Source organism: Nannospalax galili, unplaced genomic scaffold, assembly GCF_000622305.1.
Source record: "Nannospalax galili isolate Female #2095 unplaced genomic scaffold, S.galili_v1.0 scaffold103, whole genome shotgun sequence".
In the NCBI taxonomy this organism is placed as follows: Eukaryota; Metazoa; Chordata; class Mammalia; order Rodentia; family Spalacidae; genus Nannospalax; species Nannospalax galili.
In genome coordinates, this window is record NW_008352136.1 from 2333142 (window position 1) to 2349005 (window position 15864).

General features: G+C 50.4%; 1 protein-coding gene across 3 annotated transcripts in view; it reads left to right on the forward strand.

The window, feature by feature from the left end:
• Nucleotides 1-15864, forward strand: part of Kiaa1671 (KIAA1671 ortholog) — a 178771-nt gene that overhangs the window by 66720 nt on the left and 96187 nt on the right. Inside the window, exon 1 of one of the 3 annotated variants that reach the window (XM_029554024.1) lies at nt 14309-14558. The exons of the other annotated variants lie outside the window; for them this stretch is intronic. Coding sequence (XP_029409884.1) covers nt 14502-14558 — 57 coding nt within the window. The 5' untranslated portion in view covers nt 14309-14501. Of the gene's footprint in view, nt 1-14308; nt 14559-15864 lie in introns of those variants that run through there. 3 annotated transcript variants of the gene reach the window in all.

The window sequence follows — 15864 nt, forward strand, 5'->3', positions numbered from 1 at the left end:
CCCCTCCTCCCCCTCTGCTTCCCTTCCTCTTTCCATCTATTAACTCTAGATAAATGGGGAAACTGAGTCCCACAGAGAGGACCTGGCTTGGTCAGATGACACTTCAGTTGAGGCCCAAGAGTTGGTCAAATCAGTGCCAGCACCTTGTGAGGTGACGGGGCTCTGATAAATGTTGTCATTGTTAGTCTGTCCTCGTTCACCAAATGACTATGCTGTGGATTTCTAACTTGGGCTGAAGTTCATCTCCATTTGTGTGTGTGTGTGTGTTTGGGGGCGGTCTCATGTAGCTTAGGCTTCAAACTCTCTATGTAGCTGAGGATGACCTTGAATTTCTGTTCCTCTCTATATCCTGAGTGCTGTAATTACAGGCGTGAGCCACCACACCCTGTTAATGTTAGGGCCTAGTGGACACTAGGCAAACACTGTACCAACTGAGCTATATCCCAGCCCCCACCTCTGTTTTTTGGGCCTGTGTCTCAGGCTTTGTCCATCTTCACACCAGCCCCCTCTGAGTGTACAAATCCCATTTGCAAAGGAGAAAAGCAAGACTCGGGGGCTTAGCCACCTATCTTAGGCCACACAGTATCAAGGAGAGGTGGAACAGATGCCCATGTGTTGCCTGGGCCCTGGGCCCTTCCTGTTCCAGGACTGTGCTGGACTGCCTGTCAGCCCTCTGCCTCCTCCCTCACCATCTCCCTTCTCTGATTCCTGCAGCAGGAGCATGATGCCCTAGCTGCTTCCAGAAGGAGATGCCCAAGTCCTAGGAAGCAGCCCGGGCTGAGAACTTAATAATTGCTCAGCTGGGCTTGATTGTTGGCTGTTCTGGCTGTTACCCTCTAAGCCTGTTGCCCTCTAAGCCTGCCTGGGACCTCTAGGGCAGGTGCCTGGGTATTTCTCCTGACAGTCATGGGCCTGGCCCTGCCTAACCTAGAGGCCTGAGCAAGTGAGTTGCGCACTTGGAGCACCTGAAGGACAACACGGGTAATAATGCCTAATGTGTGCCACGCTTGTATGGAGCTTAGGTAGATATGGTGATGACCCCAGTTCACAGATGGGGAGCCAGGCCCAAGTCCCTCTTCCAAGTTCTGGTGGAGTCTGGGCCCTGGCCTTCTGGAGACTGCCCACCAGCTGCCCTGGCATGCAGAGGGAGGCAGGTGCTGTGGACCTCAGCACCAGCCCTCTGAGAGTTCTTATGTGCTTACTGCTGTAATGTATATCTGCCATCCCATGCTGTCACATTCTCTTGCTGGAAAAGGGGGTGTTTTGCTCTTGGGAGTTTTTCTGCAGTTAAGGAAACTGAGGCCCAGGGATGGGACAGTGGGAGGCAGAGCTAGAGCTGGAATTCAGCCTCTCCTAGTCCTTGGCCAATCTTGCCCCAAGTCCACTTAGGGTTTTTTTCAGGACTTTGATCCCAGTGGCCAACCTGAGTGCCCAGCCTGCCCTTCCTTCTCCCCATGGGTGGGCACCCTCCTCCCCATGGCTTTAGTCTGCACCGTTTATGATCTTGGGGATCATAGAGCATGAATCACTGTGGACCCTGACCTGGGCACAGCCCCCCAACAGCCCCTCCTGTGAAGTCACAAACTCCGCAGCTCTGGGTGTCTCTGTGAGGGGTGGACCTCTGGGAAGCCCAAAGGTCCACTCCCTGTGGACCCACACGCAGGTCAGCACTTCCCTGCTTGTGTAGGCATAAGTTCATTCCCTCTGGGGCCTACTGTGTACCAGGCCTGTGTGACTTTGAGACGCAGCGATGCCCTCTTGGCCTTCTACAGTCCATAATACAGGGGTAGGGGATGCCTGGGGGTCTGGTCAACCTCATGGTCCCAGTCTGCTGGAGCACAGGGCTCAGGCAAGGGCAGGCTGGGGTGGAGGGGCAAGCAGTGAGGGAACTGATGGTAAACTGTGCCTGGGCAAGCCGGGGTGATGTACTGGGCATAGGAGCGTGAGGCTGAAGGTCAGTGGTGGCAGGGGACTGGGTGTGCCCTAGGCTCTTAGGAGGTCAGTGCCCTCTGGCATCAAGCTATTTCCGTGTGTTAATTGCATACTCTCTTTTTCACTGCTGGGTGGAAAGCAAGAGATAAGCTTGTCATACTGAATTAAGCAAGTCATACTGAAAATATTTGTCTACCAGAACTGAAACACAAATGCCCAGTTGTGTCAGAGAGTTTTGTATTGGGGGATTTTTAAAAAGGTTTATTTTGTTTTATGTATATGTGTGAGTGCCTGCATGTATGTATGTGTACCACCTGCATTCCTGGTGCCCAAGGAGGCCAGAAGAGAGCATTAGATCCCTGGGAACTGGAGTTACAGGTGGTTGTGAGCCACCATGTGGGTGCTGGGAACTGACCATGGGTCCTTTGTAAGAGCAGTCAGTGATCCTAACTGCTACACCTTCTTTCCAGCCCCTATGGGAGTATTCTTTGTTCATCCATGGTCCTGACCATCTCTCCATGCACCCAACCAACTCTACATCACTTTGCCAACTGCACCATCTCTCTAGCTCCTTGGCTTTGTTTGTTTGTTTGTTTGTTTGTTTGAGACAGAGTCTCCCTGTAGCCCCTGCTGGTCTCACATTTGCCATGCAGACCAGTCTGGCCTCAATCTTACAGAGACCCTCTTGCCTCTTCCTCCTTACTGTTGGGATCAAAGGTGTATGCCACCATGCCCAGCCCAAGTTTGACCTGTTCAGGAGCCATAAGCTGCTTCCCACAGTGGCCGCATCACTGACAATGTACACCCCAGTGTTTGATGATCATGTGGCTCCGTAGCTTTGCTGGGTTTTGTTTGTTTCTAATAACAGACCTCAGAATGGGTGAGACGCTCCCGGTGGCTCTCCTTTTCATTTCCTTCATCTCGAAGCTTTTGACTGGCTTTTTGCCCTCAGTGTCTGTCCTCCTTGAAGCAGTGCAGTGTCCGCTCACATCCTTGCCTTTTTATTTTTGTTTTTTTCCAAGAATGGTCTTTATTTTTTTCAAAGATTTTATTTTAATTCTATGTGTATGTCTGTTTTGCCTGCATGTATAAAAGTGCACCATGTGTGAGCAGTGCCTATGGAGGGCAGAAGGGGGTATCAGATCCCCAGGAACTGGAGTTATAGGTGGTTGTGAGATGCCATGTGGGTGCTGGGAACCTAATTCAGGTCTTCTGCAAGAGCAGGAAGTGCTTTTGACTGCTGAGCCATCTCTCTAGCTCTCTCGATTATTTTTTACATTCATTTGTTATTTATTATATGGAGGGGTTGTGGCCTGTGCCACAGAGAATGTGTATGGCAGTCAGAGGACAACTTGTGGGAGTTGGTATTCTCTCCTACTGTAGGGGTCGCAGGGCTTGAACTCAGGTTGCCAGCCTTGGCAGCAAGCACCTTTGCCTGCTGAGCCATCTTGCTCTTTGCCCTTTTAGAAGTCTTAATTGCTGGGTGTGGTGGTCACACACCTTTCATCCCAGCACTTGGGAGTTAGGGACAGGAAGATCTCTGTGAGATCAAGGCCAGCCTGGTCTACATAGTGAGTTCCAGGCAACAACAACAACAACAACAACAACAACAAATCTACAAAAACGTCTTAATTACTTACTTCATTGTTGAGTTATGAAAATGTATTTATTCCGATCATGAATCTCCAGGTACATGGCACACCATTATTTTCTTTCATTTGGGGCTTGTTTCTTCCTCTCTTGACAGTTGCATCAAAGCACAACGGTTTTGATTAAATTTATTTATTAATATTGTGTGTGAGTGCAAGCTCACACGTGCCACAGTGTGTGCACGGAGGTCAGAGGACAACTTGGAGTGAGTTCTCGAGTTCTACAGTGGGTTCCAGGGATTGAACTCAGGTCCTCACATTTGTGCAGCAGGTGTCTTTACTCACCGAGCCTTCTAGTTGGCCCAGTAATTTAAAAATCTGACATGCCCTTTGCATATAGACAGAAGCAACCTTCCTGCTTATCTGCTGGGGGCCTGGAGTGGCTTAACATCTGTGTGCCTCCATTTCTCCATCTGTAAAGCAGGGATAATAGTGTATGTTCCCTAGAAGTGCTAGGCAGTCCATGAGTTGATGTGTGTAAAACCCCACGAACAGTACCTAGCACTTAGTAGGCACTTTCTGGGTACTTGCTGTGACTGCCCTTATGAGACATTGGGTGCTGAGCTTCTGTGTGACCTAAGCACCCTCTAGCCACCCCCTTGTATCCTTTCCAACCCTTCACTCTCCCCATGTTGTAGGTGAAGAAACTGGGACCCAGTGCCCTGTGTTACCCACGCAGCCCCCAATTCTGGCACATTTTTCCTAAGTAACCTACTCTATCCTGAGGTGCCAGGAGATGCCAAGTTTAGAGGCACACAGAAGTGGGTGGCTTCCACAAGGACACCCCTAGTATAAAAACAGCACACCCGATGATCCCAGTACTGTGGGCTTCTCCCTTGCAGCAGAGAGACCAAGGGGTTCTCTTGGGAGCACGAATCCTGAAGGGAAGAACAGTATCCTGGGAGCTAGTCTCAGGATTCAGCAGTACCAGATGCTCCTGGAACTCTCTGGAACCCAGAGCCTAGCTAGTGCACACCTCCCTGCTGGAGTCCATGTGCACCTGCCCTGCTTGGCAAGCCGCTCGCTATGCTTTGGCTGTGGTGGGGTGCTCCCCCTGTTGGACAGGCATGGGATTGCAGGTATGGAGGCCACGCTGGGAGGAGGTGGATGCCTTTCACATCCAGACCCAGCTGGTGACATCACATGCCCAGCATGGGCCGCCAGCATCTTTTCTGGAAACTTAGTCAAACAATGTGGACCTGATGGTGAGTGGGAGGGAGCAAGGAGATGTGGGAGACAGGATGGATGCCACAGGGTCATTAACGCCACCCGTCTAGCATGTTCAGAAACTTCCAGGCACTTTACACATGAGAGGTTAGAGAAAAGGTGACCAAGGCAGGTGCTCTGTCTTAAATAATCCAAGAAACTACGCTTCCTACATCTCATTTTTTTTAAAGGTTAAAGCAAATTTCTTTTTAATTAAAAAATTTATGTATATGAGTGTTTGCTTGCATGTATATAAGTGTACCTGTGCATGCAGTGCCCACAGAGGACAGAAGTGGGCGTCAGGCCCCCTGGAAATAGAGTTATGGAGGACTGTTAGCCTCCATGTGGGTGCTGGGAACTGAACCTAGGTCCTCTGCAAGAGCAGCTAGTGCTCTCAACCGCTGAGCCATCTCTCCAGTCCCTATTTCTCATTTTTTAAATTGTGTGTGTGTGTGTGTGTGTGTGTGTGTGTGTGTGTACAGTGCCCAGAGAAGAGTGCATAGGATCCCTTGGAGTTAGAGTTACAGGTGGTTGTGAGCTCCTTTTTATAAAGGCACAAATTCTGTCATGAGGGCCCCACCCTTATGACTAACCACCCATATATATCATCACTTGAGGGACAGGATTTCAACATATGAATGGGGGGGGCATAAATATTTAGTACATTATACCCTCCATAGAAGTCAAGTGTCCCTTATCTATCAGGTCCCTCCCCCCATGACTGTTTCTCATCCTTTTTAACTATGCCAGGCCTGTGCAACTCTGTCTCATACTGTCTGATCCTGTTCCCCACATAACAAGGCAGGGGCCCAGAGGGCTGATGTCACTCACCCTTTTGCTCAACTCAGAAGGGGTGGAGCTAGGATATGATATGAACGCATGTAGCATCTTGCACATTGTGAAAGTTTTCAGCTCTGTGAGGCTCATGGACATTATTTAGTTAATATTTTCCTTTAGGTTTGCTCAATGTTTTTTTGTGGGTGGTCTCTGGGATGGAAGCCAAAGTCTCATGCATACAGACATGCACTCTTTCATGGAGTGACACCTTTAACCTTCTAAATACTTCTTTATTTTTTTTTAAAACAATTTGTTATTTTTATTATGTGTATGAGTGTATTACCTGCATGTATGTAAGTGTGCTGGTGTTGTGCAAAGCCGGAGGAGGTCAGGAGAGGGAGTCTGATTCCCCTGGAATTGGAGTTAGGGGGAGTTGTTAACTGCCATGTGGGTGCTGGGAATTGAACCTGGGTCCTCTGCAAGAGCAGTCAATGCTCTTAACTGCTGAGCCAGTTCTCCAGCTTCCAAAATACTTTTTTGTTTTATCTGTCTGTGTGTGTATGTGTGTGTGTGTGTGTGTGTGTGTGTGTGTGTGTTTGTGCATGCATGCACATGTGCAGAGGCCAGGGGTCAACATTAGGTGTTTTCTTCTATTGCTCTCCACTTTATTTCTTAGTTTTTATTTTATTTTTGTGTTTTTGAGACAGGGTCTCCTTGTAGCCCCAGCTGGCCTAGTATTAGCTATGTAGACCAGGCTAGCCTCAATCTCACAGAGATCCTCCTGTCTTTGTCTTCCAAGTACTGGTACTAAAGGCATGTGCCACCATGCCCAGCTTATTTCTTAGTTTTTGAGATAGGATCTCTTCCCTAAACCTTGAGCTCACTGATTGGCTAAATTGATTGGCCAACAAACTCCAGGAATCCCCTTGTCTCTGTACCCCACTACCTCCTACCCCTGCGTGCTAGGGCTCCAGACATTCCCATCCACATGGATGCTGGGGATCCAGGCTCAGGTCTTCATGCACAGCATGTGTTTTACCCACAGTCGTCTCCCAGCCCTACTTTTTAGTGTGAGGCAGGGTCTTACTGAGATGCCTGGGCTAGCCTTCAACTCACTCTGAGGCCCAGGCTGGCCTTGAACTTCCAACCCTCCTGCCTCAGCATCCTGAGTAGCTGAGATTGCAGGCCTGCACCCCCATACCTGGTTATCACTTTATAAAATAACTGTAGCGTTTGCCCATATAAAATTCAGCAGTTTTTAGTGTTTATGGAAGCCATCACCATGATGGAGTTTAGAAATTTCCATCTCCCTGCAAAATCCCCATGCCCACCATATCACCCCTCACTCCCTCTTCCCTTAACCCTGACAACCACGAGTCTTCTTGCCTTCTGGACACTCCTGCCTAGTCCTCAAAGTCATATAAATAGAGTGACACAGCATGGAGCCTTTGGGGACCAGCTTCTCTCACTTAAAATGTTTTCATCAATGTGCTGTCATGAATCAGGATGTTGTTTCTTTTTTGTGGCTGAGTAATATTCTGTCATATAACTGATAGGTAAAAAGTTGGCGGAGAATGAGCGAATGGATGATGAGGCACCGAGGCACAGCCAAAACTCCATCAAAATAGGGTTTATTAGCAAAGGAACACATGGGACAGATTCCCTAACGGGCAGGGAAAATGTCTGCCTGGGTCTTGAGCTGGGGTCTTTTTAAAAGATATATTTTTTTTTTAAAGTTGGGGGGGGGAGTGGGAGAGCAGGACTGTTAAAACCTGTCCTCTTTAGAGATCAAAGGGGAAGCCTGCTGTGTTGGCCAAACAGTGGAGAAAAGTCTGCTTCTCTTGACTTCAAAGACCAGGGTGCTTATCAGCTAGGTTCCCTTTTCTCAGAAGCATGAGAAGTCCTTGGGATCCTGTTGGTGAGGGGGCGGGGCTATCTGAACCTTAACAATAACCATTCTACTTATTCAACAGTTTGTGGATTGATGGACAGGTATGTGATTTCTACCTTAGGGGTCTTATCAGCACATTACCATTTTTTTATCAGGCCATTTATATTATTAATAGCTGCTTTTCTCATTACTGTGATCAAAATACCTGGTGGAAACAACTGTAGGGAGGAAAACTTGACTGACACTTTGTGAGCAATTCCATCCTGGTGGGAAAGGCTTAGAGGTCAGAGTGGGTCCATCCACAGCTGTGGATGACAGCGGCTGGTGTTCTTCACAACACAGCTGTAGACAGGAAGCAGAACTAGACCCAAACGAGAGGCCAGCATAAACTTCAAGGCTGGTCCAGCTAAGCCCACATCTCAAAGGTTCTGCGATCCCCCCAAACAGCACCATTGCTGGGGACCAAGTATTGAATCTCATGACATTTCACATTCAAGCTGCAAGGCCAGTTGTGGCTTTTGTTTCTTCACAACCCTTGCTCTGATCCACACTTATTTGCTTCTGGATTTCCTGTCTGTCAGCTGTCTCCTTCTCCCCTTAGACCAGAATAACATGCCTGCAAGGCCCCAGAGCTGATGCCCCGTACATAATGGTGAATGAACCAATTCCAGAATGCATGAATCAGCAGCCACGTAGGGACAGATCGCTCAGGTGATGGAGGCGCGCTGTCTGATGGGTCCTTCCAATGGTTGGCTGTGTTGGAGCCAGAAGGCCGTTGACTCTTGTTGGGTCTTTCATGATTGTTAAAATTTTATTTTTATTTTATGTGTATGAGTGTTTTGCCTATATGTGTCTAAGTATACCATGAGTATGCAGTACCTACAAAGGCCAGAAGAGGGCATTGGATCCCCTGGAATTGGAGTTTCAGATGGTTGTTAGCCATCATGTGGGTGGCAGGAACTGAACCCAGGTCCCCTAGAAGAGCAGTCTGTGCACTTAACTGCTCAGCCATCTCTCCAGTTCCTCTGATGGGTCTTGATGGGCAAGTTGGAGTCACCAGGTGGGGACAGGAAGGGTAACTGCAGAAGGGCAGCTTGACCAGGGCCGGGAGGCTGACCAGCATGTGTTGCTGCAGTGGAATCCCTGGGTGGGGACCCCTGAGCTCCCAGCACCTGCTTGCTGTGGAGAGCAGGAGGGCTGGGGATGGAAAATGTGGTGGGCAGGTGGGCAGAGTCTTGAAGACAGCCCAGCTCATCACCACTCTGTGGGGAGTCCTAATGCCTGGGCCTCCCTTGGGTACCCTGGCCACCTTGGGCTTCCTGAATCCTAGCTTTGCAGCCCCTGTCCCTTAGGACTTTGTATCAGGAGCCACCCCAGAGGCTAAGCCCACCAGGGACAGGAATTTAGTGGGGACAGAGAGAGTGTGCCCCCGCTGCGGTTCAGTCCTGGCTTGTGCCAGACGCTGGGGTGTCTATTTTCAAGCTAACCGGATGGTCTCAGATGAAGTCTGACCAATGGTGGATGTTGGAGAAAAAAATGTATTTAAAAAATTTAGACACCCAAGATGAGCTGGGTGTCAGACACCCCCCACTGCCTTGGGTTAGCATGCAGGGACAGAAGGCTTGCCTTACACAGGCCACTTTCCTGTGTTCTTGTCACAGGTCTCCAGCAGGTAAAGTGAGGTGATGTGAGCTGGGCTCAGACCAGGGGCTTATATGTGCTTCAACTGGGGCTCAGACCTGTTTGGAGGGGGCTCCACACCCCTGTGTAACTAGTAGTCAGTTATTTGGGCACTCGGGGTTGGGGGGGCTTTCGGGCTTCGGGCTGTGAGTTCTGTTTCCCTTCAACCAGTTGAGCAGTAAACCCCTTTTCTCATGCAGTGATCAGAAATGACCACCAGAGGGCAGGGTGGAGGCGTTCTGGTTCCAACACTAGGTTAACTTTCTTTTACATTTGTTTGTGAGTGTATACACATGACAGTCAGAGGATAACTTCTGGGGGTCGGCTCTCTTCTTCCACCATGTGGGCCCCCAGGAACAGAACTCGCCTTGTGAGAATTGGTGGCAAGCACCTTTACCTGCTGAGACATCTCGTAGCATGAGTTATTAGCGAATATATATATATATGAAAACCTGTCCACTTAGAACCTTTGTCCTTTGTTTTCAGCCTGGGAAATCAATCCTTTCCGGCCATTTAGTCTCTGTTGAAGAAACTCAGTAACTGGTTTAAGTACCACTCTGCCCTGTACTCCCTTAACGCTCTTGGTCGGTTTCTGATTCTTGATCCTAATGTCAGAGCTGCCACTGGGGTGAGGCTATTGGTCTACAGCCCTCAGCACTGGCCACATTTATTTTCACGAGGGTGCCTCTCTTCTGCAGAGTATGCTTTCTGGGGGGAAGATCTGTTTTTATGTTATTTCTAAAAGGAGCGTGTATGGGGCAGGATGTGAGTGTGGACCCATAGTCAAGGCCTGGTGGGTGTGGAAATGGTATTGCTGACTTAGATGTATTTTGGAGGTACCACAGCTTTGACCTGAAGTAGGGGCCATCTTGGGCTGACTTCTAATGTAGGGCTCTGCACACAATAGGGACCAGTACTCAGTAGGGCCACAGGGAGAGTGATATGTGTGTGAGTGACCTGTGTCCACATTCTGACACTTGGGCTGTAGGGAGCAGGAGGCATATAGCCCAGCCAATCCCTCCCTGTCCCAAAGGAATGTGGGCTCATCATGATCCAGGTCACAAACTCAAGTCTGTGCCTCTCTGAAAAGAGCACCCAAAGACAAGCATGTAGAATGCAAAGGTGACCTTTGTGGGCCCTTGTGAGCCCTGACATCAATCTCAGGTGTTTGCTACCGGCTGACCTGGGGGGCGGGGGGGCTGAGCCAGAGTCTTTGCACCTGCAGTTTGCTAAGGACTGAAGGTGTGATGTTTAAACACTGCCCCAAGACTTACTGTGACCAGAAGTATGGCACACAGAGAGGGTCCTTCAGAGTAGGTAACCTGCAGGGAGGGATGGTGGATTGTTTCCAGGAGGAGCCTGGGGCCCTGTGGCTTGGACCTGCCTTGAGCCTGGGCTGTAGACATCAGGGGAGGACATTGAGGTCCTGTTTAGACCTGGGGTATGGGGGAGCCTGTCAGATGGACATGTACCAGGTGAAGAGGTACATTTGTAACTGGGGTCCTAAGGGTCACCCTACATGTGGTAATTCAAACAATAAAGGGGTGTCTTCTCACAGCTCAGGAGGCCAGAGTCTGAAATCTAGGCTGAGCTCCTTTCAAACACTATTGGGAAGAGACCTTGCTATCCTCTGTCAGTTCCTGGTGGCCACAGGCACTTCTTGGCTTGTGGTCGCATCACCCCCTAGTCTCTACCTGCTTTTGCCTGGCTTCCTTCTCTGGGTTTGCATCTTGCCACTGAATGTATGTCCCTGGTGCCTTCGTCCCTTAGGGTGACCACAGCAAAACACCCGAGACTCGGGGATTGATAAACTACAGGCATTTCTTTCTGGAGGCCAGACCCCAAGGCTAAGGTGCTGGAAAGTTCCACATCTGGCGAGGACTTGTTTCTCTTGAATGGTGCCTCTGGTGTCTTCATATGACAGAGGAAAGGGGGAGGGACAGAAAAATTGAACTCTGATGCCTTTTCATCCAATCTACGAGGTGATCCCCTTGAAGCCCATCACTTTCTGAGGTTGCTGTGGAGATGAATTTTGGAGTAAGACAGACATTGAAACTATTGACAGATCCAGAACCATCTCATGCAAATTCCTTAATGTAAGACTTGCTTCCAAATACAGTCATGGGTCCAGATTCCAGTTTGGGACCTGTTGGGGGAGGGAGGTCACCATTCAACCCACAGCAGGGAGAGTGCCTGGCTCCCAGGTGAGGTTTAGTGGTAGAGGTAGACAGGGCATTGGGTGGGAAGGTGCAGCTGGGTTTTCTCCCAGGAAAGGTGGGAAACCACAGAGTATGTCTAAGACACATGCGTGAGGTAGCCTTGTCACACCTGCACTTGTGGGTAGTTCCCTGGAGAGTTCCACGGGAATGGGAAGTGTGGACTCCTCTTCACCCTGTGAGCTCCCACCTCTGAACATGGCCTGGGTGCCTGGGGTAGAGTCCTGGCTGGCCAGGGTAGTGGGGTGAGGCAGGGGGTTGGGCGGCTGCATCTCAGGACATCTCTGGGCTGGAACCCCACATGCCTCTGCTGTCTTGGATGGATTCTGCCACACGATGGACTTGCAGAAATTTTCCCTTTGATTTTGGCCTCCCTGCCCTTAACTATCATCGGTGCTACGCCCCTAGGCCACCTGTCTGTAGTGAGCTCCCAGCTGGGCCCTGTTCTCTTTGTCCCTGGCTGCCTTGCAGGCCATCTGTTTGGTTGTTCATGTCTTTTCTGCCCATCCTTCCAGCTCTTTCTGTTTCTCCCCCTGTTCCTGTCACACCCTGGTTTCCTCACCTCGCCTCTTGCCGTCCCTACTCTTCCATCCCCCTCCCTCCATTCCCTGACCTCCCCCTCCATCTCCCCCCCTCTCTGTTTTACCCCTCTGGTCATCATTTTTGCGTCTTTCCTTCCGGGGTAAGTAGGGGAGTGAACAGTTCTGTTCAGCAGCCTTCAACCCACCGTGACCACCAGCCAGGCCGATTTAGTACGAGATAGGACCTGCCTGCTGACTTCCACACAGTCCTTCAGTATGGCAAGCTAACAGTGCCTGCTCTTCTCCCTCCCCTGTTAACAGGGCCAGACTTCCAGATTCTTCCATGATCTGTCAGTGAGTCAGGACTCAGGCCTCAGCTATTTAGCCAGGCAGCTGGTCTGACCCTCAGTCAACAGGACCATGGCTCTGGCTGCACCTCCAGCTGTACCACCTTTCAGTTGTACTGTCAGTCAGGTAGGAGGGCCCGGCCAGCCACTGTCCTGTCCGTCAGCCAGTCAGTCAAGGATAGGGGCTAGCTTTGACTGTTCCACCAGTCAGTCAAGAAGCAAGGTCAGGCCTCTGACAGTTCTGTCAGTCAGCAGGACCTGGTATTGACTGCTCTGTCAGTCGGGAAACATGGTCTGGGCTCTGATTGTTTTGTCAGCCAGCCAGGCAGGGAGCAGGGCCTGGCCTTACTCTCTTCTGTCATTCATTCATTCATTCATTCATTCATTCATTCATTCATTCATTTGTTGGTTGCGCAGGACCCAGCCTTCCACTATTCTGTCAGTCAGAGAGTAGGGGTTGGCCTTCAACCTCACTGCTAGTGTCTGGGGCTGCCACCTACTGGGACCACCTCTGGACTGACTGTGGTCAGGCAGTGGGACGCTGAGCCCTGCTGCCTGTGGGGCCCTGGGAATGGATGACCCTCAGGCCCCCTTTCCAGGAGCTTTGAAGTTCACCCTGTGGTTTCCTCAGCCCCAAGTTCAGGTTGGTTTCATGTTTGCTGCTTTGAACCTTGTGTTGGCTTGTGGGACTGAAGCACACAGCAGGGGTGGAACCCCGCGTGTCCTTGGTGGTGTCCAGCTCCAGTCTTGTCGCTTCTGTCAAGTACCTGAATGTCCCTCCCCCACCTCACTCTGCTCTCAGATCAGGATCAGGAGGGACCTGGTCCTGCCCAGAAGCAGGGCACTCCCGTACTGAGTGCCTGCGGTGTGCCATTATCTAGAAAGCCATAGTGAGCAGGCTTGGGGAATCGTCAGACCTGGGTTTGAATCTGGACTCGCTCAATAAATGTTGCCTGTGCCTCCCTCACTCTGAGCCTCAGCTTCCTCAGGAAGCTGCTCACACAGCCCTTATGTTGTTACTGTGAGAACAAACTGGGTGTTTTGTTCTCTGTCTACCTCATTAGACCCTCAACCCCTGAACTGTGGAGATGACTCATTTCATTTTACAGAAGGGGAAACTGAGGCACGGAGACTTGTTAAACAAGCCCTTTTGCTGGAAGCGTCCAGGAGAGGTTGCCTTCAGTCACCCCTAGCCCTACCATTCTTTGTGTTCGTAATCTTTGGAAACTGGAAATTGTGCCCTCTCTCCCTTGTCCAGCCACAGATGGTGGCTCTGGAGGCCAGAAAGCCCTTCCCTTCTTCAGTACCTTCTCCATGCTGCCCAGGCAGTGTGGACAGAGCCTAGGACCTGTGCCTAGGAGGCCAGGGTTCTATCTGCACCGCAGTTATCAACGCCTAGTATGATCTTGGTCAGTCTTAGCTTTCATTAGGCCTCAGTTTCCCTCTGTGTAAATGGAGGTAACGGCCCCCTCACTGGAGCTGCAGGAAGGCTCAGCACTTGTCGGAAGGAACGGAGAGGTGTCAGGAGCCCCAGAGCCTGTGGAGTCTGCAGCTGAGTTACTTCCCACTCTGTAAGGTCTGTGGAAGAGGAATCACACACAAATAGACACACAGATACAGACACACACAGAGACACAGACACAGAGAAACAGACACAGACACACACAGACACACAGATCGACATAAACACACACACACACACACACACATACACACACACACACACACGACAGGCAGAAATACATATATACACAGACACATAGACACATACACAGAGATACAGACACACAGAGGTACACAGAAATACACAGATGGACAGACACAGAACACACAGACACACACACATGCATGCACACACATTTGTCAGCACAGGCGTGTTCTTATCCACACACACCCACACTTGCCTAGCAGTGCAGCCAACCGCAGGCAGAAGAAAGCACTCTCTTTTAAACCACACAGTGGGTCCCCTCACAGCCCCAATTCCCTCTGGGCTCCCGGGGCCCAGCTAGGCAGTGTCAGGAGGAACTTTCTGCCCCACCCTGCTGGGCCAGCTTTGGAGGCGCTAGGGCCAGGCGGGGCTCGCTGGAGAGATGGTGGTAGCTGCTCACAGGGCTGTGTGGCCATGGCCTGGCTGCCAGCCCAGCCTCTGAATGATTCATGCCCCCTTGAACTTGACTCTGTGGGCGGCGTGAGGAGGAGCAGGGCCTAGGGCCCCCTCCTAGGGGCCCCCTCCAGGGAAAAGGTGGACACGCACCCTCACCCTCGGAGTGGCATAACCGGAGATGGCGATGGAGTATTACTACTGCCCCAGCCTGCTGAAGCTTCTGTTTCACCTGTGGGTGAGTGCCACGTCCTCCTATCCCCTTATCCACCGCCTTTGTGGCTTATCTGCTGTGCTTGTGCCTGGTGGGGCTCTGGAAGAGGAGAGAGAATGGGTGGAGGGTTTAGGGGTGAGGAGAGCAGGTTAGAAGGGGCAACCTGGACTTCTGAGCTGGAGCTCGGATCAGCTGTCCCAGCACAGGTGGATTCACTCTGTTTCTGGACAAGCAAGAAAAAACAAAACAAGGGCAGAGCCCCTGGGCTTTTCAGAAAGTTATATTTTCTTCTTTTTTTTTTATGAGACTCTTTGATGCTGAAATAAAAATCCCTCTGCCATCTTTGATGAGATGAAGAATTCATTTTGTCCTTTCCCTGAACTTAACTGGAAAAAGTAAGAAGTCAGAATCCCCCATGCAGGGTGTTCTGTACATAACAGAGGGAAAGCACCCTCACAATATTTTTCTTGTGGCACCCTGAAGTCAGGATCCCCACGTGGAAGTGCTGTATGGGGTGCGCTCTGACTCTGAGACTGGTCTGTTCGGTGCCACTGCAGCTTGCTTGCCCTCTGCTGGTTCTTCCTCAATGGGACTGGGGTGGGGGTGACATGGGGGGTGACAAGGAGGTAGTGTTGGTGAGTCTAAAGGACCTGAACAGAAGGGCTTATCAGGGAATTGGCATGGCATGTTTTCAAATTTTCTAGAACCTTTGCCACTGGTTTGAGAAATGCCCAGAAAGGAAATCGGAAAATGTTATTTTTTCCCCTTTCTGAATGTTTGCAAATACTTTACATGCCTTCTTACTCAGGGAATGTTCCAGAAATCCTAAAAATACAGCTTTAGGAAGGCTTGTCCTCCAGCTGCCTCTCCAACATCTCCTCAGAGCCCTCCTGGTACAGCTAGAAAACAGGAGACCCTCCCAGCCTCAGTGGCCTCCGGTCCCTGGGAAATGAACACCCTCCCGTGATAAATGAAGACACCATTTATTGATTTATTTTCCTTTTTTCTTAATTACAAAACGAAAGGACCCACTGGCATTTGTGTTTTGTTGCTTTGAGACAGTCTCACTTTGTAGGCCGGGTTGGCCTCCCCTGCTGGGATTGCAGGCCTGTGCCACCAGGCCCAACTCATTTGTTTTTTTTGAGGTCTGTGGCCTGCAGGGTTCTGACAGCCTCTGGGTACCTGCCTATGTCTTGGTGGCTAAGATACAGTGCCTGCTCCCCAGGGACATGAGTCTGGGATCATGTGTTTACTCACAGCAGCCACAGCTTGGAGCATGAGTCCGATACCCAGAACACAGAGTAAGCCACACCCACAGCTCCCTGGCTTT